Source organism: Anopheles funestus, chromosome 3RL (assembly GCF_943734845.2).
Source record: "Anopheles funestus chromosome 3RL, idAnoFuneDA-416_04, whole genome shotgun sequence".
Classification (NCBI taxonomy): Eukaryota; Metazoa; Arthropoda; class Insecta; order Diptera; family Culicidae; genus Anopheles; species Anopheles funestus.
The window spans coordinates 22,295,435-22,317,281 of NC_064599.1; the positions used below are offsets into that span (position 1 = coordinate 22,295,435).

At 41.2% G+C, this 21,847-nt stretch overlaps 5 protein-coding genes across 7 annotated transcripts; 2 read left to right on the forward strand and 3 right to left on the reverse strand.

The window, feature by feature from the left end:
• Nucleotides 1–4,300: 4,300 nt before the first annotated feature.
• LOC125772007 (antigen 5 like allergen Cul n 1-like) lies at nucleotides 4,301–5,593 on the reverse strand. Its single transcript, XM_049443281.1, has 3 exons — nucleotides 5,478–5,593; nucleotides 4,895–5,405; nucleotides 4,301–4,824 (listed from the first exon to the last, which is right to left on the reverse strand). The coding sequence occupies exons 1-3, from the start codon at nucleotides 5,497–5,499 to the stop codon at nucleotides 4,575–4,577; spliced, it is 783 nt and encodes a 260-aa protein (XP_049299238.1). The 5' UTR covers nucleotides 5,500–5,593; the 3' UTR covers nucleotides 4,301–4,574.
• A 1,532-nt stretch (nucleotides 5,594–7,125) lies between these two features.
• Nucleotides 7,126–8,202, reverse strand: LOC125772005 (venom allergen 5-like). The gene is made up of 2 exons (XM_049443279.1): nucleotides 7,566–8,202; nucleotides 7,126–7,496 (listed from the first exon to the last, which is right to left on the reverse strand). The coding sequence occupies exons 1-2, from the start codon at nucleotides 8,120–8,122 to the stop codon at nucleotides 7,235–7,237; spliced, it is 819 nt and encodes a 272-aa protein (XP_049299236.1). The 5' UTR covers nucleotides 8,123–8,202; the 3' UTR covers nucleotides 7,126–7,234.
• Nucleotides 8,203–9,313: 1,111 nt separating this feature from the next.
• Nucleotides 9,314–16,413, reverse strand: LOC125772009 (antigen 5 like allergen Cul n 1-like). 3 transcript variants are annotated; one of them, XM_049443284.1, is made up of 3 exons: nucleotides 16,373–16,399; nucleotides 9,698–10,202; nucleotides 9,314–9,614 (listed from the first exon to the last, which is right to left on the reverse strand). In XM_049443284.1, exons 1-3 carry the CDS (start codon nucleotides 16,389–16,391, stop codon nucleotides 9,359–9,361), a joined length of 780 nt encoding a protein of 259 aa, XP_049299241.1. In that variant the 5' UTR covers nucleotides 16,392–16,399; the 3' UTR covers nucleotides 9,314–9,358. The 3 variants fall into 3 exon arrangements, with proteins under 3 accessions (XP_049299241.1, XP_049299240.1, XP_049299242.1); XM_049443283.1 differs by lacking the exon at nucleotides 16,373–16,399 and adding an exon at nucleotides 10,273–10,376; XM_049443285.1 differs by lacking the exons at nucleotides 9,314–9,614; nucleotides 9,698–10,202 and adding exons at nucleotides 15,435–15,731; nucleotides 15,798–16,302 and having other exon boundaries at nucleotides 16,373–16,413.
• LOC125772011 (venom allergen 3-like) lies at nucleotides 13,866–14,927 on the forward strand. Its single transcript, XM_049443287.1, has 3 exons — nucleotides 13,866–13,915; nucleotides 13,989–14,493; nucleotides 14,564–14,927. Exons 1-3 carry the CDS (start codon nucleotides 13,897–13,899, stop codon nucleotides 14,808–14,810), a joined length of 771 nt encoding a protein of 256 aa, XP_049299244.1. The 5' UTR covers nucleotides 13,866–13,896; the 3' UTR covers nucleotides 14,811–14,927.
• A 1,315-nt stretch (nucleotides 16,414–17,728) lies between the features above and the next one.
• Nucleotides 17,729–18,790, forward strand: LOC125772010 (antigen 5 like allergen Cul n 1-like). Its single transcript, XM_049443286.1, has 3 exons — nucleotides 17,729–17,754; nucleotides 17,825–18,329; nucleotides 18,396–18,790. The coding sequence occupies exons 1-3, from the start codon at nucleotides 17,736–17,738 to the stop codon at nucleotides 18,640–18,642; spliced, it is 771 nt and encodes a 256-aa protein (XP_049299243.1). The 5' UTR covers nucleotides 17,729–17,735; the 3' UTR covers nucleotides 18,643–18,790.
• Nucleotides 18,791–21,847: the final 3,057 nt, after the last annotated feature.

A 21,847-nucleotide genomic window follows, 5' to 3' on the forward strand; every position in this document is an offset into this window, starting at 1 on the left:
ATTTTGATAATTATACTATTTATTACCTAACAAACATTTGTCATAACTAGGTTTCTTTCAAATGTGTTTTTAAAAATAATTTTGAAATATTATTATTTAAAAGTATAGTAATTTTATTTGCGGAAAGCGTGATGCTTTCTAGAATGTAATCTTTGATATTATAACTCAAGAATGTATCCATTTATTAAAATTTACTCTCATTGCAGAAGACATTATTTAATTATTAAAATTTAAAAAAAACCCGTAATATTCAATCGAAAAACATTCTCAAAAAATAACCACTACGTGTATGACCATCATCATCCTACCGTACAAGGGATGTATGCCAAAAGCATCCGTTGGTATGTGGCAAAGATGCTGTGTAAGACATCCCATGCAACAATGTGTCTGTCCGGTTGCTTCACTCGAGTCACACATCCGGATGCATCTTCGAGACCATTTCGTTGTTTAACCGTTTCCAAACGATTGCGTACCGGAACCACAACCGGAACTGAATGCGTCTTCCGACGCTTTTTTTCTCCCCCATTTCGCTTTCCATGGTTCGGAAGGAATGCAGCAAACGAATGAGGTGAGACGAATGTGATTGTTTCCCTACCCGCAAGAATTGCACAAAATGAGGACAGGATAAAAATTGCATTGCTTTCCAACAACCCAGTGCAGCCAGGGTAGGGCAGACACGACAAGTAATGTGGCACGGTGTGCCGTTTATGTGGCTGTGTGTTTGCTGTTTGCTTGGTCTTTGTTTGGCTGTCTAGTGCAAGCTTCATTCTTACCTTTGCGTGTACCACTTTACCGAACCCATGTTTACTGTTGCTTTTTTGCTCCCTCCGTTGTGCCACCAGTCGTTAGAAATAGTGGGAAGAAAAGTGTATCTTCTTCCGCGGTTTTTACCTTCCACCATGCGCCTCCATTATCCGGTTTCGCTTCCATCGGCGATACGGCGGGAAAGTTTTGCCCCAGCCGGGCAGTGTATGCAGTGCGGTGTGTGTATATGCATTTTGTTGTGTGCATTTCCTTCTGATGAAGCGGCTCCTTGACGAACTGGATCGCTTGGTAGCTTTCGTGCTTATCATCATGCAATAGTCGGTGACGGGCGAAGGTGAAACAGACTGGGCGGTCGGTGGCTATAGAATACTTTCGAAACATAAACTTCACTTCACTAGAATGCAATTGAATTGCATGCTCGATGGAAAGGAGAATTCATTCGCACAAAGAGTAGTTTGGTGGGTGCAGGTTAGTAGCAGGACAATGTCAGACCGCGTTGTATGTCATGGTCTTTCGTCGGAAGTGATGCGACCTAGAAACGGGAGAAACAAAAAAAAACGAACAACAACAACAACAAAAAAGAAAATAGGAAAAAGGAGAACATTTTAATCGCTTCTCCATTTTCGTCAATTATCCAGCAAACGTTCGGGGTGGTAATGGGGCGAATGGGAGGGATTTGTGATCGTTACAGGTGCTGAATGTACGCGGTTATGATAACAAAGGAAACTGTAATACAGGTAGTGCGCAGGTAAAGCGCACGTAGCGTAGGCACTCGAGTTTACCCAAGTGAGCATTCAACGGTACGATGGTACGGTTGGGTGATTAAAGTGGTTCGTTGATGCAATGTTGGTTCCCTAATATGGTAAACATTTTAACTCTGTGTGGGGTTTTAAAAGTTACTGCTGTTATTTTTTGTATTATATTTACAATATGTTTCATTAAATGATGTTGTTCACGCTGAGAACGCAGCTTCATGTCTATAGCAGTGTTATTGGAGGGATTAGAATAATTAATGTACATAGCAATGTTAGGGCAACAATGGGCTATGTTAACATAGCAATGTTAGGGCAACAACTAGGATAATTAAGTATAAGAATTATGTGAATAAATTTAGTCTAAGTTTGCAATCCACACAGAAAACATCTACTTTCTTCAGCTATTAAACAAATGTTGAAAATATATTAAATTACTTAGATTTATTTTTTTTTATTCATAAAGAACGGCCTGGCCGTATTGCTATAAATTACTTAGATGAAGTTATAAAATAAATCCAAAACAAATACATTTTACTTGTGGCAAAAAGGATAAGAAAAATTCCATGCATTGAACACTCAACAATTTAAGCAGTGCGTGTAAATTTTAATTGCAAAAGAGAAATAGATTCATTTTAACTGTTGATAGATAAAATACAAAAAACATCACATTCTAACCATATTTTGTTTAAATTTGCTTTGAAAGATAAGGAATGTATATTTTTATACTTCATTATTACGGAATTTAGCCGCACAGTCCGCCTCAAAAGGTTGAAATGTATATAATTTTCGCGAGGGATTTAGTCCTTCTACTTTGCCTTATTCCGAGCACACTCGGGTTCGATAAGCAATATTTGATGTTGATTTTTTAAACAGTTTTTTCATGCTGCTGAGAGCAAACCGTTTTGGAACTCACATAAATTTGAATTTATCAATCTGAAATGAAATCGTTAGGTGGTAAATATAACCACGAGACCTTTTAAATGCATTTTTTTACTAAATATATTACATCAATATTAATAAAACATTTATTAAAATTAAGTAAAAATTTAGAAAAAAAATTACTCAGCTCCAGTTTCATATTTTGACTTTTAAATGACTGTGCTTTTATTGATACCTTAGTCAAATATATTTAATTGGATTTTATTGAGAAAATAGAAATACTTTAACGATGCTTTGGAAGAAATAAATGAAGAAAACAGATATTTGTTTTACAAGATATATACCGGCATAATCGTTTACAAGAAAAAAGATTGTGTTTTTAAAGCATCTTAACAGCAACGAATCAATTCATTATTCATACGTTCGTTATCGTTTCTGTTTTCCATTCCATTAACTGTGTGCTTATTAAAATGCTACCACACTTCTTTCTAACTTTCTGGTAGCAGTGTAGCAGCCTTATCCATGCATAAAATACTCATAATAAATACATCCAACGCATGGACTGCATACGATCAACCATTACGGCACCCGAAAAATGACCGTATCCATGTACGTTAAAGTCGTGAAGAGTGACGTTTGGATGGATGAATAAATTAGATTATCAACTAACAGACTGACATGCTGATTTGCCATTCACAACTGACCAGCAACACAAACAAACGGTCGAGGGTACCTTCAAGCAACCAGCACACCAGACACCGCTCGATGTCTCGAATCTTGAAGCTCACAAAAATGGATAAAGTTTTCCTACGCCACCATTCAATGGGGGGGGGCAACACAAAAAAAAACACACACACACAAGCTTTCAGGTTCATTTTTCTTCTCCTATTGCACTTTTCCCAAATCTTTCCGTCTCGGAATGCCAAAATTCCGTCTAGACGGTAGTTGCTGTGTTTCTGTGGGCCGTGGTTGAAAGACACGGAGAAAGGGGCACCGATGATGGTGGGGAAAGATAAATTCCAATTATAAAAAATAAAACGAAAATAGTACCGTCTACAATGGGGAAGGCGCGACGGTGCTAGTTTGTACGTCGGTGTCCTTTTCCTGTTTAGCTTTTAGCATCCGGGTTCGGTCGTCCGGTTGTTGGAGCGTTTAAGCTGCTCACAAATCGTATCAGGTGCTGGTGGTAACTACATACGGCAGTCTGGTCTGTCACGGTAGCTAAAGAGAGATGCAACTGCCGAAGGACATGACAAAACGGTGAAGGTGCAAAAGCGTGAGTGAAGCTGCAGTTTACAACCGGTACCCAGGACTCCGATTAGACCGTGAACTTTCTGTCTGCCGTGGCTGTCGTGCTGCCTGGTTGCAGCTCTCGAGTAGCCGGGTGAAGTTGTATGTGTTCAGTTTTCGAGACGATAAAGGAAAACCCCTTTTTTGTCGAATAAATTATACGAACGCTACGCCTGACGGTGAATATGCAACAATGGCAATGCGTTTTTGGTGTGAGTGCAAAAGATGGTCGTTGCTGCAAACTTGCGAAATAATCTCATTCGCGAAACGTGCAACGATGCATTGTGCACGGTACGCGGCACTAGTTTGTACTTGAACGTGAACTTGCCGTACGAAGTTCTTCCCGTGCGACCATTGATTTATATGTGACCATTCCATGCAGCCGTACCGACCGGATGATGCTGTCTGGTACGTAGCGTGGTTCGAGAAAGGGATCGAGTCCACCAAGCTTTGTTATGCTAATCGGAAGCTTCCCGCTTCTCTTCGGTACGTGATAGATTTTCGCAGACACACATCGCTAGTGGTCGTAAATTTAGTAACGGTCCGTATGTCAACGACAGCTGGTTCGATGATGGGCGCGCTTCGCGAGAATGATTAGTTGCTGGCGTTGTTACGGAAGTGCCTGAAGCTGTTCACTTCATTGTTCGTACGAGTGGTCAGATTCGTGGGTAAGGAAACATGATAATCATCACATGATTAAGAGTGCATTTTTTTTGTATTTCGGGACTGATAGGATATCGATTGCAATGGGTCAGATTAGCAGATTAGCTTGAAGTTCTTTGTGTAACATAATATTGGGAGCTACATTCTTAAGTTTCCGTTTCTTGGTGAATGATACAAACAATTATCAAGCTACGATTCGACTAAATTCTTCAAGATTAGTACTTAAGGATCCATAATAGAACGTGGTTCTTCATTGAGATTACAAAGTCCGGGGAATTTGGGGTTCCTTCGTTTTGTGCACTGTGAACCAGTTGGTCCAGACTGGTATACGGAGCGATCCATAATGTTCGTCATGGAGTAGTTACACACGAAATAGTACACATCCATCTGTCCATCCTTCCAGTACCACAAGGAGCAGCCCACCTTCGTGCTACGATCGCTAGCGATCTGTGTGAAGTGACCGATGGGTTTTCTGCACAAACACAAACAAATACAGGTCAACATTGCACAATTCTTTCAGCATCAGTCGTAACGTTTCTTACCCACTGTACGATGACGGATACTTTTTAATATGTTCCGGATGTGCATCCAAATATTCACCCCACCAGCTCGAGATGAACTTATGGATGATGTCCTTCTGCGTAAACCGATATCCAAAGAATTGTGTGATGGCAATGTTTTGTCCCGCGTACGGGAATTTGTCCGTAGCACGGCACCTATCGTGACCGTAGTTACATGAACGTGCATTCGCATCAGCCAGCTGGGCAAGTTCCTCATCCCAGGTAAGTGTTGGCATCTTCACAGCTTTCGGGTAGGGCGATATCCTTCCCAGTGCAATGTTGGAACGGTTAAGATTGTGCTCATCCTCAATGAACGTTCGCAGGGCGAGTGTTAGAGGGACCTTCTTTGCGTTCTGCTTACCACGGCATGTTGGACCACCGGAAAATGGTGGTGGATTACATCCAACGTGAGGACCTCCACGGGGGCATAGATCTTTTCGACAGTACTTGCCGCCCGCATTAACCTCCACGAGGACTACAAGAAGAACAGTGACTGAAAAAAAAACCAGTAAACATGATTTGTAGAAGGATATGTAGAAGTAAATGCCATTTTAAACCAACTTACCACATGCTATCCAGATGCCCATTGTAACCGTATTGATAAGACGTCTAATAGATGGAGCATTATTTATACGAATCAAAGATAATCGGCTCGGAAATGGGAGATGATCTCGTTGACTTCATCGCACACACGTATCAGCTGTTCTAACAAAGCTTTCTCGTGCAATCATTCTTCCGTTTCAACGGCGAATGGTGGAGCGGAATGGATCGAGGAGAAGAAAACTAAAGCAAATAAACATTAATGCAACTGCAGCCTAGTACATTGAGAAACTGTTTACTTTTGCATGATGATCTACGAAGCAAAATGTTTCATTGGGTAAACATTTTTCAATGTAATTGTTTTTAAAATGATATCATTACGTTCGATCGTTGGCAGTTTTAAAACGGCGAAGTAAAAAGTTTAATTTACACCAACGGTACAACTGCTTAGTATACATTTAGGCGTTTAAATGTGGGCTAGTAAGCTCTAGCACACCGGTCTATATTTCTTTTTCTCAATTTTCCAGTGAAACCTCGTTATTCTACACTATTCTTAATTATTGTATGGATCTCCTAGTATTGTTCTCATTAATAATTTTTCATATTCCATCCCAATCGCTATGGTACAGTTGGATCAGTTAAAATTACATTCGCGCGTAAAGTAACCTCCATATCTAATCTACTTTTCTTTAGGCTAATTGCTTAACAACGACAAACGATAAATTGTTGCTGTGAATTAATCTCTTTAGACTGTGGGGAGCGAGTCATGTCATTAGAATGACACCATATGATCCAACCCTTAAAGCAGACATGTACAACATGTCCGCGAAATATGTCCGATCCTGCTCACGAATTTAGAAACTGTTTGGTCATTGAACCACAAACCACGAACCACTTGAAACCACAAACAAATTGGCCTGTTTTACATTTTTGCACTTTTATTCTTTGTCGTCTAAACTAGTCTTTGGTTTTTAATCTTTGGCGACTAAAGCCTGCCACCGTACGAAAACGTACGCACATCAATCAATTTAATGAATAAGCTAGTTAAAATTGTCATATTCCGAGATCAGGTGATTTTACCTAAAATGCTACCTATCAATTTACAGTAATTGTTTGTATAGTTGGGATATAGAAGTATCCTAAACAGCTAAGTACATTGATGGACCAGAATTTGTTAACTCACTGCGACGTTAGATCTGTAGCGGATAATTCAAGTCAAGTCATTGATGCTCTAAATAACCATTAGAAACTCGGGAGTTGAATGAATATATTAAGTTTCAATTAGTTCTTCAAACGATCCACCTCTCTATTGGCATATTGTGACGTTCCATAGCTTTAATAATCGTTGAGATATGTGTTATCGAGCTACGATACTTTGATCTGATAAGCACAAGATTAGAAATCCCCCAATTATGAATTGTATGACATTTATCAACGCCAAGAAGGTATCTTCAGGCAATCCGACCTGCGAATAGAAACGAGTTTAACGTCACTGCCTTAAAGTTTTTGAACACCTTGAGGGTTGCTGTGGAGGGAACAATTAAATTTCAGCAAAACCAGAAAACAATTAAATACTCTTTTACACAAGATGTAGTTTTAGATCCTTCTTGAAGATGAATGAATCAATCGATTTTACATGATTTTGACTTAAGTGAACCAAACTCACATAATAGTTATAAATGCCTATCGATATTTGAATCGATTTTATTTGAAGCTAAATGTTACATGACAATTATCAATTAAATTTACACTATGTCATTTCCTTCCACAAGTGATAACAGCTCAATTTAAAATAGCTCGCGGTGTAGAGTAAATGCGCTCATGTATCGAACACAACCCGGGATATAGATTGTTTTCTCCGGTAGTACATTTAGAGGCTGGTTTACCCTTCACGTACACTGACTGGCCATCCATGTTGCTGAACGAGTAGTTACACAAGAAGTAAAACACATTGTACTCGCCATGGTCGATCCACTGTTGAGCGGAACATCCGATCTTCCACGTACGATCACTAACCATCTGCGTGAAGTGTCCAACTTTCGGTCTAGAATAACAAAAGATGGTATTATTACGTGTCAAATTAACTTTCCGCCATCATTTTACGCATACTCACTCCGGTGCTTCTGAAGGGTATTCATCCAACTGTTGCTGTGTCGTCACGTTATGCTCACTCCACCACAGATGGATTTCCTTCACCAGCATGTCTTGTAAGCTTTTCCGTGCCCCGGTATAACGATAGTATGCGATGTTTTGTCCCACGAACCGGAATTGCTCCGTATTTCGACACTCGTCGTGGTTAAAGATGCAGGAGCGCACATTGTGTGCCGCTTGGTTGGCAAGTTCAATGTCCCACACGAGTTGTGGCATACGGGAAGCAGCAGCAAACGGTACCAGCTGTCCACTGGCAAGCAGCGACCGCAGCTTATTGTGCTCGTGCAGAATAATCGTTTGTCCAAACATAGTTAGGTTTGCATTAAATGCTTGCTTTCCACGGCATGCTGGACCTCCTGCTTCTGGAGGTGGATTACAGCCTACATTTGGCAGTCCCGGTTCACAGTAATCCGCATCACAGTACGCATTTTTGGTGGTTTGGTGACTACCAGGCACGATGCCCAATACAAGCAATAGGACCAGAAGAAAACTACCGAACACTTTGGCTAGAATGTACATTTTCTCACTTCTCTACAGAGCTCACTATGCAATGAAACATGCCACCAATGCTCGAAGGTGATCTACCGAAAATGAAATTACAAGTATCGTTAAGAAAGCTTACCTTTATATGCCTCAGTGTGCGGTAGGAGTGGCGTTACAAATTGCAAAAGCAAATTAGAGTTTAGTTAAGGGAGAGAAAATACCACAATAAGGGAAACTCGTAAAGATAATGAGCAAATAACTTTGGACGCGCTACCTGTTCTAACACGGTATTTATACTCGTAAAACAGATATGCTTAAAGAGATTGTAAATGGGGAAATACTTATTTACAGGTTTCCTATCTCGAAGCTTAGGTGAGTAAGCGAAGTGTACTGCTTCTACTTGCGTTTTCGTCAAAATTCATATTTCGTTTCATGGTTTTATACTAAAGTGAATATCTTTGAGGAGGTTTTACATTATAAATGCAAACTAGGTACATGAGTTCCTACCAAAAACTTTGAAATCTGTCTAGGTCCAATAAGCGAAATGAATATCAATGAATTTTCCCAAGTTATTAAACGGCTGTTCAAACACGTCACATATGTTTTGATATAGCTGTTTAAAAATTTTCTTTGCCGATGCATGTAAATGCTGCGTTGCTGAAATTACCTTAAAAACAAAATGATGGTGACGCTCGACAACAGCTGTTTCGAACAGTAGTCTCGAGCGGGCGAGATACAAAACGAAGAAAACGGGAAAATAATGTATTCGTGTCAGTGTTAACAGTGTAAGTGTTACGCGATATTAGCTGATAATTAAGGAAGAGGAGATATGATGAGTTGTTTTACATTTAACTATCTTTTGTTGTTCCCAGCTAGTTCAGTATGATCACGTAATCCGTTAAAGGAGGTTAAAAGAATTAATTAGTGATCGACATAAGATATGATCATGATGAGTTTTACCTCAAAACAAAATATTATACCTATCGCATAACAATTTTGTTCAATATTTTAATATATAATTGTTAACCATTTTAAAGGAAGTTGTGACAAAACACGGAAATCCTTCTAAAAACTTGATCAAGAAAGAACAGCATATTCTCAAGAATATAACAGTTGTTAGCAGACACCTATCCACGAGAATTGCTCAATGTTGTATAGACTTATTTTCATTCGATTGTATAAAATTATCTTGTTAACATCACACTTATTCAGTACTAGTACTAAAAGTTTGATTAACTACATATGTATATCCATATGTGTTACATTCGTGCTTTATTTGTTGTAAGTGGGAACTATCTTTTCAGCTGTTGAGCATAGTCCGTTCATGTTCGCAGTAGGATTGCGTCCCGTAGTACATCCAGAGGCGACAGTTCCAGTTTTGTACGTCGCACGTCCGACAACGTTTGTTACAGCATAGTTACAGACAATGTAGTACGTTTTCCACTGGCCATCCAACCAGTACTGCATAGCGCATCCTATTTTGTCAGTTTGATCGCTCGCCATTTGGGTGAAATGTCCAATCACAGGACTGAAACCAAAGTTCACACATTAACCACCAATCAATCACATTCCTACGTTGTTCAACACGATGACAATGGCTGCCATACTTACCTTGGACTTGTAGCAGGATAGCTAGTGAGTTGACCTTGCGTGGTACCGGTATATTCACTCCACCACGAATTTATGGCTTCCGTTAACAGCTGGGAATTGGTTTTAGTCATGCCATAAAACTTAGAAATGGCAATGTTCTGACCGGCCCATGCATAGACTGGTGTGTTACGACAACGATCATGTCCATAGACACAGCTACGCGCATTGTGGCCTGCTTGCTTTGCCAGCTCCGCATCCCAGGTTATCGTGGGCATTTTTGATGCAGGAAGGAATCCCAACTGACCTAAAGCAAGCTGGGATCGACGGGTGTTGTGCTCGGAAAGAATCAACGATTGTAGAGTGGAGTCTAGCACCACTACCGCAGGACTCTTTCCAACGCAAGCAGGACCTCCAGTTGCTGCAGGCGGATTACAACCGACGTTCGGTACTCCGGCAGAACAGTAAGTTGTGGTGCAATAGTTCGTTTGCGCCTGCAGTCCACTGACCAAGCAGCAGACGATCGTCACTAACAGAAGAGACGGAGAGAAGATCATCTTTCGAGATCCAGCATTTCCATTAAGAAATGATTTACGTACCAAATATCCAGCTCGTCATTTTTCTAGCACTTGATAGCACTCGACTTTACGGTTCACTGTCTGCTGACACGTACGAATCGCTGTCCTTTTATATCGTTTTAAGCAAACAATCCATATGCTAAAACCGAACACCAAATAAACTGTTGTAGTGAAATTCACAATGTGTATGTGTTTTTCGTGTACCAGCAACAAGTGGATACACATTTTGCATCCATTATTGCTCCAATTTGCTCAGCGGGGAACTCATCACGACGGCACTCATCTCTGCGTTCTGAGGTAAGGCGAAATTTAGTGGAAAACAGACCACAGTTTGTGTGCGTCGCATAACAGCAGGTGAACGATCGTTGTTTTATTGGTAGTAGTAGCTAAAGGTTTGATGAAATAACAATTACTAGAAATAAATAGAGTGTATTGTTATGATAAACAACAATATTGGGGAGTTTCAATAATGAGGGTTAAATGTGTGTTTTTTTTTATAATCATTTGCGAATGAGCTAGTACATACAGAGAACCAATCGAATAAAAGAAACATTTCGATTGTACTTTGGTGCGCCGAATGGAAAATGTAAGTGAGATGTATTTATTGATTTAAGCTTCTGTTTGGCAAGAAGCTCCTTGTTTACTTACTTTAATAGGGGGGTATTACTACTGTGGTGGAAATTTTAGACAAGTGTACGAAGACTTCTATATTCTGCACAATGGATTATAATATCTTAAAGGACTCCTGCAATAGGTTAATATCGCTACACGGTTGAAATCCCGGAGATGGAAGAAAAATCAAACTATAACCTGCATAGTAAAACACATACGGCCTAGTCTAGTCTTATCATGATGTTTATGCACGTGTTTATCCAGAATGTGACGATGTCTATGTATATACAGTAGGAAATAAAACAGACACAACTGTCTACAATACTGTACACTAACAAACATTCTTTTCGTGCCAGCATTGTAGTATCAATATGTACGGCTGATAATTGAAGTGAGTCAGAAGTTGTTACGCCGATATCGAATGTGTTTGGCAGACTGTTTATTATGATCTCCCTCCCATATAAGTCTCTGTTGTTCTGTCTACAGACCTCAATAGATACAGTACTGCGTCTGGTGCGTCTGATGAATGTAGTTTTAATATTCGCCGTACGGACTATCGTAAGCTCAATTCTATCCATTCTAGTGCTGGCTGGTCTTTTTTCTTTGCATGTACATCAGTTGACAAGGCCGTTATGTTCTTCAACATCCTGGTTACCTCTGCACTCCATTCCTGCATCCCTGTATTTCGCCTTCCTCCTAAACCCGTTTGGTTTGATCGTTGGCTTCGTTGTTTGAAACGTCATTGGAGAACGTATCTAGTAGAGATGAGAATAACAACTCTTTTTAGTGAGTCCACTCAGAGTGAATGAGTCGTTATTAAGAGTCAGTTCCTTTAACGTTTAATTTTTGGTGGCCTTAACTGTTGTTTGGGGCCGACGAAAGAAATTAAGTAAAGTATTACAATATTGTAAGATATGCATATTGAACTCACTCTCTCTTTCTCTCTTCTTGTCTTTAACGACCTCACAGGTCATCAAGAAGAGAGAGAACTTGTATCTCTTGACTAGGACTTTTCATACTCTTAAAAAAATCTTGTTGGCGTTTTCCAATTCATAAAAGAGTCAGTCGTGCCTCCATACCAAATTACAGAGGAATAACAAAAACCTTTGCCACGGCAAAAAGTCTTGGGTTATCTATAGATAATTCGGATCTAATATGGGGGATCTAATATGGTGTATTCGGATGTGGAAATAGAATGAAATCTTACACGTCCGGTTTGTTTCGTGGTCAGGGTAACAGAGAGCGTTTTATTCCACTTTGACATTACTGGTCAGTATCGGCCGCGCAGTTTTCCTAGATCGGATATCCGAACTCATGCAGCTACACTTCGTTGTTTAGTACTCGCTGCTGGCTTGCGTGCGAGCTTGCTTGCTAGTTACGCCACATCTATTTACCCCAGTATCCTTTGCAGCGCTAGCTCTTTTATCAGCGTTAAACAACATGGAATTATACACCACTTCCACTAGCCTTGTGTGTTTTGTAGCCATGATCTACCGAAATTTTGAAGCTGGTTTACAAGTGAACACCATTTACACAAATTTCCGTATAGCATTCGATAGCCTTTCGCATGAGCTTTTGTTAGCTAAAAATTGATCCTCATGTTTCTAGATGTTTTAATTGATCCTCTGATGTTCCTCAAGGTAATGTACTCAGTCCCCGGCTGTTTACTTTGGTTGTAAATGACGTTTGTAATGTTTTGCCTCCTGATGGTTATCTCCTTTATGCTGATAACATCAAAATATTTCATACCATATCTTCCTTTGCTGATTACCATCTTCTTCAGCAATATCTTAACTCTTTCTCTGGCTTGGTGTTCGTCGCTTTTTCTTTCGATATGTCCTTATAATTGTTCTACATATTATATCTTTCAGTGACTCTATTCCTTATTGTTATGTACGTAATTTGGTAGAACCACTTTATTAACAAGAGATCGGCAAGGAAACGAAACACTAGCAAGATTGTACGTCCGTCGTGAGCGTGGGGGAATGGTCGAGTGTCGCTTCGGTCCGTGCGACTACGATCCGAACGGTGGCCACTCATCTACACGATAACGCTAGATTATCGGTGAGTGCCTCGGGGATCGCCTCGGATGCTGCAGGGGTGCTCAACACAACACTTATAATTACTATTTCTCGTATGTTTCGCTGGTTGATGTTTCTTCTACTCGTGACCTTGGAACAATACTTGATGAACAGGTTAAACTTCAAGCTACATGTTGTTGAAGTTCTTACAAATGCTTATAAAACCCTTGGATTCATTCTTCGGGTTACCTCAGAATTCAGGGTTCCAATCTGCCTATGAATTCTACATTGTAGTTTAGTTCGTTCCTTATTCTAGAATGTTGGTTTTGTTTAGTGCATCTCTGCAACAATAGAAAAATTTAAAAATTGCAAAAGTATATTACTAGAGTTTTGTACAAACATATCTTTGGTTCTTCTTCTCTACCTCACTAAGAAACTCATTGTCTTCTTTTTGGACTGCAATCTTTAAATGTGAGACGTCATTTGGCAAAAAACTTGTTGCATTAGTGGTAAACCACTGAGAGGTTCTACGGATGCTCAGGAATTGCTATTGTTCCTCAGTATCGGACGGAAAGATTAGCTAGAAACCACGCTTTTAAAGGGGTCATTTTTTTCTTTGATCTGCAACGTTTCCCTACAACAGGGGGGGGGGGGGGGGGGGGGGAGATAAATTTTAATACCGCTTGAACTTTGTTCGAGTTATCCTTATCCGTTTTTTATTGTCCTTTCTTTGCTCGTGGTCCGTCCCTAGGCGGCCAACCACTCCGCCTATGATTAGTTCTGCCACTGCTTTAGGCCTTTGAGTAAGTAACAATAATCTTAATCCATATGTGGTCATGTTCTTAGAAATCGCAATCTTCTCCGATTGCCAATGTTTCGCTTATCTGTATCGTAAACAGTTTAATGATATGATTAAAGCAACAGAAAGAAGTATAAATAGCCCACGTCTTGTCAAAATTGACTTCAAACTAGTGAGGTGGTTTCCAGACGAGAAACAGCTCAGTACTGCAAAATGTTCCGCTTTATTTTTGGTACTGATTTCATGTACAATTGGATCACCTACAGTGTATTGCTAATCGAACACTCCCTTTTGTTTCTTTACAGCATCACTCCTCTTGGTTGGTCTGTTCGACCACATCTATTCGAACGACTACTGTACGAACACTCTGTGCCGGAACGGAGCCCCGAATATCGGCTGTAATCCTCCACCACTAACCGGAGGTCCTAACTGTTACGGAAGAAATCCGGAACTAATCCCCATTACGCCCACCCTGCAAGCACGCATCCTTGACCAGCACAACACACTTCGTTCCCTAATCGCGGTCGGAGGAGTGTACCCATTCTACCCAGCTCGACGCATGCCCACACTGGTTTGGGATGCTGAGTTGGCCTCACAGGCAGGACACAATGCACGGTCCTGTGTGTTCCAGCATGATCCTTGCCGTAACACGGTAGATTTTGCCTGGGCTGGACAGAATCTGGGCGGTATGTTCGGCGGAGGACCACTCGACCTTGAATACGTGATTAACGAATTGGTGGCCATGTGGTGGAATGAGTATTCCGATACGCCTCCCGCATACATCGATAGCTTCCCGAGCAATCATGTTGGGTAAGTACCAGGAGACAGTATCTAAATAGAGCATTGTTTGCATGGTGAGATCACTACCTTTTCTGTACAGACCCGCTATCGGACACTTCACGCAAATAGTTAGCGATCGTACCTGGGCCATGGGATGTGCCATGCAGAGCTGGTTAGATGATGGCTTCTGGATCATGCATTACCTTGTGTGCAACTACTCGTTCACCAACGTCGTTGGCGTGCCAGTGTACGCAACCGGTACCACTGCTTCGGGTTGTACGACTGGCATGGACTGGCGCTATCCAGGTCTGTGTTCCGAGAATGAGATTGTACAATCACTGCCATAAATGCATTCGAGCTTCAGTATCAGGACGGATAATTAAGCTTTCAAAAAGTTCAATTTTAAAAGCAATAAATTAAAACGATCTAATCAATGAAATCCTGAAGAAATACGGTTTTTTTTATTTATGAAGAACTGCATGGTCGCATTACTAAGAATCACAGTAATCATAGCAATAAAAATCGTATACCTCGCTTATCTGATTGTTTGTTTGCTTATCAGTAGACGAATCATCATTCTCTTTAAATTCAGCACCAGACGGTTTTGATTAGGCGAAATTCGTGATAACATTCATGAAGCTCATTTCTCAACGATAGTAGGTATATAACACACAATAACTCAATAACTGAGTTCAGTAACATGTCTAACGAATTATTACAGTAGAGCTCATTGATAAAAGAAAAAATGACTGTTTTGTAATCTAACACTTATCTTTGTAGCTAGTAACCTAGTATTGTTAATTAGGTCAAAAAATGTCAAGTACCTTAATGGATGAAGTGACAAGTGTTTTCATTGATTGTTTTCATACTAGATTTGGATTGCAAATTCAAATTTTATTTTAACAGCTCGATAAAAAGACAAAAAAAATCGAATCTGCAATATAACCTCGTCTCTTCAATGCATAATTCATTCATTTCGGACAACGTCTGTCACATTAGACCTTAATTCTAGCGCATTAAATTAGTTGGGAACAGGATTAATGACTTCGGCAGTCGAACACAGTCCGTTCAGCGTTGGATTGATCCCCGTAATACATCCAGAGGTGACGGTTCCAGTTTTGTACGTTGGACGATTGCCGACGTTCGTGACGGCATAGTTGCAAACAAAGTAGTACGTTTTCCACTGGCCATCCAACCAGTACTGCATAGCGCATCCCATTTTGTTAGTTTTATCGCTCGCCATTTGGGTGAAATGTCCAATGACAGAACTGAAATCAAAGTATCAATCACATTACTACGTTGTTCAACACGATGACAATGGCTTCCATACTTACCTTGGAGGAGTAGTAGGATAGTAAGTGAGTTGACCTTGGTTTGTAACGTTGTATTCACTCCACCAAGCGTTAATACCCTCCTGAACCAACTGAGAAGTGGTTTTAGTCATGCCGTAAAATTGCGACATAGCAATGTTCTGACCGGCCCATGCATAGACTGGTGTGTTACGACAACGATCATGTCCATAGACACAGCTACGCGCGTTGTTGCCAGCTTGCTTTGCCAGTTCCGCATCCCAGGTTATCGTGGGCATTTTTGATGCAGGAAGGAATCCCAACTGACCTAAAGCAAGCTGGGATCGACGGGTGTTGTGCTCGGAAAGAATCAACGATTGTAGAGTGGAGTCTAGCACCACGACCGCAGGACTCTTTCCAACGCAAGCAGGACCTCCAGTTGTTGCAGGCGGATTACAACCGACGTTCGGTACTCCGGCAGAACAGTAAGTTGTGGTGCAATAGTTCGTTTGCGCCTGCAGTCCACTGACCAAGCAGCAGACGATCGTCACTAACAGAAGAGACGGAGAGAAGATCATCTTTCGAGATCCAGCATTTCCATTAAGAAATGATTTACGTACCAAATATCCAGCTCGTCATTTTTCTAGCACTTGTTTGCTCTTGGGTCTCCAACTCACTCTTGAATGATACTGTACCTTGTGGTCCTCGGTTGTTTTATATCAATTCGAAACAAACAGCTCGCGTTGCGCTAAAATCCAATGTGCCGTTGGCTATTCAAATTCACAATGTGTATGTGTTTTTCGTCTACCACATGTTACCATAACTGCAAGTGAGAAAACAATCTGCATTCATTATTGCTTCCATTTTCGCAATCGGTAATGTAAATGTTTTTGAATGCCATTATCTCGGTGTATCAGTAAAGAAGGTGAAATGCGATACTTTGAAACATTTGTGAATGAGCTAGTGCGTACATAGAATCAACCGATTACAAGACATTTATTGATTGTACCGTAGCGTAGATTGTACGTGTAGCGATTATCCTAGTACGGTTCTCCCAGGGGTTTTACCAAGGATCGCTATAAATCACCAATTTTTTACAGAAAGGCTTGTAGTATTAAAATAATTGACAAGACAAGGAAAGGGACCTTAATAATTCCATAATTATTATGCATATTCATAGTGCATTGAATTTAAATAAAATCGAATGATTTAAAAGAAATGCGAATGAACTGTAAACACTTTTTTACACTTTTACAGACTCATCGTTCTGTTAATGCTTTTCCTTCCTTTGAAACTATTCTAAAAAATATAGAATTTTTTAGCATTAGTTTATCTATTAAGATAAACAAACAGGTACGCGGAGGCTATTGCCTAACACAAACAAACATAGATATCTTTCAATTACTAGCTTGACATTGGACACAAGGTTTCGTTTACCATTTAGCACACTACAGTTCATTTAAAATCTATATTGAAATCGATTGTATCTGTATGTATCTACAAGCTCATGCACAAATGTTTCGAAGTAACGCATTTCACCTTCATTGCTTCATCTACTTCAAGGTAACTGCATTCAAAAACAGAACATATCTACTGTCTTCCTTAATAATCAACAAACATGAAATATTCACTGACACTTTTGTAACACATTGTTCACAAATTGAACAATCCATTTTAAAGAAATTTTTGTTTACCTCAGAATGCTAAGCTTATGACGAGTTGAAGTCCCTGGGAAAATGGGAACAATAATGACCCAAATTATTTGTTCACTGACAGTCACGTTAAATTGTAGTCATGGTAGTACACGAAAAACACATACAAAACAGTACAAATAAAATACAAAGGCACATTGGATTTTAGCACAACGCGATTAGCACAACGCGAGCTGTTTGTTTCGAATTGATATAAATCAACCGAGGACCCCAAGGTACAGTATTATTCAAGAGTGAGTTGGAGACCCAAGTGGAAACAAGTGCTAGAAAAATGACGAGCTGGATATTTGGTACGTAAATCATTTCTTAATGGAAATGCTGGATCTCGAAAGATGATCTTCTCTCCGTCTCTTCTGTTAGTGACGATCGTCTGCTGCTTGGTCAGTGGACTGCAGGCGCAAACCAACTATTGCACCACAACTTACTGTTCTGCCGGAGTACCGAACGTCGGTTGTAATCCGCCTGCAACAACTGGAGGTCCTGCTTGCGTTGGAAAGAGTCCTGCGGTCGTGGTGCTAGACTCCACTCTACAATCGTTGATTCTTTCCGAGCACAACACCCGTCGATCCCAGCTTGCTGTAGGTCAGTTGGGATTCCTTCCTGCAGCTAGAATGCCCACGATAACCTGGGATGCGGAACTGGCAAAGCAAGCTGGCAACAACGCGCGTAGCTGTGTCTATGGACATGATCGTTGTCGTAACACACCAGTCTATGCATGGGCCGGTCAGAACATTGCTATGTCGCAATTTTACGGCATGACTAAAACCACTTCTCAGTTGGTTCAGGAGGGTATTAACGCTTGGTGGAGTGAATACAACGTTACAAACCAAGGTCAACTCACTTACTATCCTACTACTCCTCCAAGGTAAGTATGGAAGCCATTGTCATCGTGTTGAACAACGTAGTAATGTGATTGATACTTTGATTTCAGTTCTGTCATTGGACATTTCACCCAAATGGCGAGCGATAAAACTAACAAAATGGGATGCGCTATGCAGTACTGGTTGGATGGCCAGTGGAAAACGTACTACTTTGTTTGCAACTATGCCGTCACGAACGTCGGCAATCGTCCAACGTACAAAACTGGAACCGTCACCTCTGGATGTATTACGGGGATCAATCCAACGCTGAACGGACTGTGTTCGACTGCCGAAGTCATTAATCCTGTTCCCAACTAATTTAATGCGCTAGAATTAAGCTCTAATGTGACAGACGTTGTCCGAAATGAATGAATTATGCATTGAAGAGACGAGGTCATATTGCAGATTCGATTTTTTTTGTCTTTTTATCAAGCTGTTAAAATAAAATTTGAATTTGCAATCCAAATCTAGTATGAAAACAATCAATGAAAACACTTGTCACTTAATCAATTAAGGTACTTGACATTTTTGACCTAATTAACAATACTAGGTTACTGGCTACAAAGATAAGTGTTAGATTACAAAACAGAGCCATTTATTGCCTGTTTTCTTTCATCAATGAGCTCTACTGTAATAATTCGTTAGACATGTTGTAGCCAGTTACTGAACTCAGTTATTGAGTGATTGTGTCTTATAAACCTACTATCGTTGAGAAATAAGCTTCATGAATGTTATCACGAATTTCGCTTAATCAAAAGAAAAACCGTCGGGTGCTGAATTTAAAGAGAATGATGATTCGTCTACTGATAAGCAAACAAACAATCAGATAAGCGAGGTATACGATTTTTATTGCTATGATTACTGTAATTCTTAGTAATGCGACCATGCAGTTCTTCATAAATAAAAAAAACCGTATTTCTTCAGGATTTCATTGATTAGATCGTTTTAATTTATTGGTTTTAAAATTGAACTTTTTGAAAGCTTAATTATCCGTCCTGATACTGAAGCTCGAATGCATTTATGGCAGTGATTGTACAATCTCATTCTCAGAACACAGACCTGGATAGCGCCAGTCCATGCCAGTCGTACAACCCGAAGCAGTGGTACCGGTTGCGTACACTGGCACGCCAACGACGTTGGTGAACGAGTAGTTGCACACAAGGTAATGCAAGATCCAGAAGCCATCATCTAACCAGCTCTTCATGGCTGCAGGAGGACTGGCGGGAGGAGTCACGTGCTCTGGTTGCCCAGAGTCACGCAGGCCAGTCCTTCGCAAAACTCGTCCGTGGACACGACGGAAGCAGAGTGGATACTGCAGCGAAGGCGTGAGGTGCGCAATCGGAGTGCTAGTAGTCGGCAATAGTTTCGCAGAATGGAGCGACTCGTCGACGCCCCACAGCTGATACACGCTACGGCCAGAGAAGCAGAGTAGGCAGATCCACCAGTGTCAACGAGCCCTCAGCGCAACAGAGGGTTGCCCCTCTCTCCTACCACCATTGGCATGCGGCGATTGCGGTGTAACCTCAACCAGCAGAGGTACAGCTAGAGAGTTAGAACCGGGACGTTGGGTCCGCTCCCGGGGGAAGACGGCGCCGCGGAAGGCAATCATCTTTAGCTGCTAAGGGGGAGCAGCAGAGGTGGCGACGCCGAGAAAACGAGAGAACGCGTAGGCAGCGTCACAGGCAGGCTCGCGATATGGAGGTTGAATGAGCTGCCTGGCTCGGAGTCAGCTGAACAGAGGCCGGATCTTAGTGCAGCTGAGGAAGCGGCCGTTACGGTAGCGGCTACATCTGGGCGCCAGCTTATTCTAAGCGCAAAATCTACCGTGTTACAGCAGGGATCATGTTTTTTTTACACCATGGAAAATCTTTCATAGATACGGGCGGCACCGCATGCCAAGAATTCGCAAGCGACTTAAAAACCACGACACAACCTGCATCTCCCCCACGATGAGCTACGAGGCTTTGTGGGGGATGAGGTCTGGCCCTTATAACGATCATTAACGCATGCGACTCTTTCGTACGCTCCTTGCCATCCTTGTGGACTCTGATGAGAAGCTCCGTTAGCTTCGCTGGAACGGTGCTATCCACACAACACTACGATAGTTGTTGCAGCTATTAACGACCGGATGTCGTGGCGGCAGTGACAGCCGCCTCCTCGTCGGCCGACATGGAGCGTCGTCTCGACTGGTTACTGCTGATGTTTCCTGCTTCGCCGAATGGCAGATCCGTCGCACTCGCACTATGACCCTTCTGGAAAGGATCAACAAGGGCGAAGGTGTCGCATGAGGGACATTTCGTTACCTCTCCTTCCTGGCCAGAGCGCGAGCATGTCGACGTGCCACGCTACTCCTCGTAACTCCGTGATGGTGCTCCAAGACACCTGGTCCCGAAGAAGATGGTTCATCTAATTATCCGGGCCGATGTCATCGAAGACGGCCCCACTCAGGAGCCGGTGTCGAACGGCTGCAAAGGCCGGACAGTCTAAGAAGGCATGCTACACTGTCTCAGCTCTGCAGGAGCAGCGGGGACACTCCGGGGACGAGATGAACGTCATGCGACACAGGTAGTCTTGAAAGAAGCCATGGCCAGACAGTACTTGTGTCAAGGCAAAGTTAACCTCTCCATGTTTCCGCGCATAGAGAGAAAAAACTAATTTTGTAATCTTTTCTACAGGCTAAAGGAGATCTACATTTATTCACACTCTATTCACCTCAAACCATTCACAACAACATTATTTGAATGCAAGATTGAATAGTAAAGTTCTGAGAAATTTTATTCGGCTATCAGTAATCCTCTGTCAAGAACTCTTCCTTTGAGTGCTTTATTGTATTGAGACATTTTTATTTTTATGTACGGTATATTAGAAGCTAATACTAATTCAAAATTAATTAGTTTAGCTAAATGTGCTCGTTATAGCAATTCATCAAAAGAAATAAATTATATTAAAATTGGTAGTGTGCTTGGAAACACTATGGTATTGATGTATAATTGTACTGTATTTGATTGATAACGTTGTATTTGATTCATACGGTAATTAAGGATTCATGCCAACAAATAACCATATTTAACCAGCGTCTACACGCATTAAACGTTTACGTTTCGCGCGCCGTACAAAGCCATACGCAGGACGACGCATTCCGTGACAAAATCGCTCTTGAATAACGCACTAATTAAGGCTACAGGTGAACCGTACCAGGACACTACAGCGAGCATAGCTTTACGCTAATTAATTTGTTACATGGGCGAGAAAGCAGTAGGGCTTGTGATAGTGATGGTTGGCGGTCAATTTACAACCGATGTGATTGGCCATGCTATTAAGTAAGCCTGGCACGGTCGGTATTTGCGTGCGTGCGAATGGTTGTAGTTCATGCTGCTGTTTGCAGTGCCCCATAAGCATAGAGTGTGTTTGTGTTGAATTTGTAAGCTCCATGCCCAATGAATCCAACCATTTGACCGTTGTCGAACAGCTGCATCCTTCATTGTCGGCTAAGCAGATGGTGTGTTGGGTGCTGTTTTTAATG

What these genes read in the sequence shown, in the direction of transcription:
- LOC125772007 (XM_049443281.1), bottom strand. Translation starts at nt 5,499, where the DNA reads ATGGGCATCTGGATAGCATGTG. An exon ending in GGGCATCTGGATAGCATGTG is followed by an intron (nt 5,406 to 5,477) that starts GTAAGTTGGTTT and finishes TTTTTTTTTCAG; the next exon opens with TCACTGTTCTTCTTGTAGTC. An exon ending in TATCCGTCATCGTACAGTGG is followed by an intron (nt 4,825 to 4,894) that starts GTAAGAAACGTT and finishes GTGTTTGTGCAG; the next exon opens with AAAACCCATCGGTCACTTCA.
- LOC125772005 (XM_049443279.1), bottom strand. Translation starts at nt 8,122, where the DNA reads ATGTACATTCTAGCCAAAGTGTTCGGTAGTTTTCTTCTGGTCCTATTG. An exon ending in TACCCTTCAGAAGCACCGGA is followed by an intron (nt 7,497 to 7,565) that starts GTGAGTATGCGT and finishes TTGTTATTCTAG; the next exon opens with ACCGAAAGTTGGACACTTCA.
- LOC125772011 (XM_049443287.1), top strand. An exon ending in TTCCCGAGCAATCATGTTGG is followed by an intron (nt 14,494 to 14,563) that starts GTAAGTACCAGG and finishes TTTTCTGTACAG; the next exon opens with ACCCGCTATCGGACACTTCA.
- LOC125772009 (XM_049443284.1), bottom strand. An exon ending in TATCCTGCTACAAGTCCAAG is followed by an intron (nt 9,615 to 9,697) that starts GTAAGTATGGCA and finishes CTTTGGTTTCAG; the next exon opens with TCCTGTGATTGGACATTTCA.
- LOC125772010 (XM_049443286.1), top strand. An exon ending in TATCCTACTACTCCTCCAAG is followed by an intron (nt 18,330 to 18,395) that starts GTAAGTATGGAA and finishes CTTTGATTTCAG; the next exon opens with TTCTGTCATTGGACATTTCA.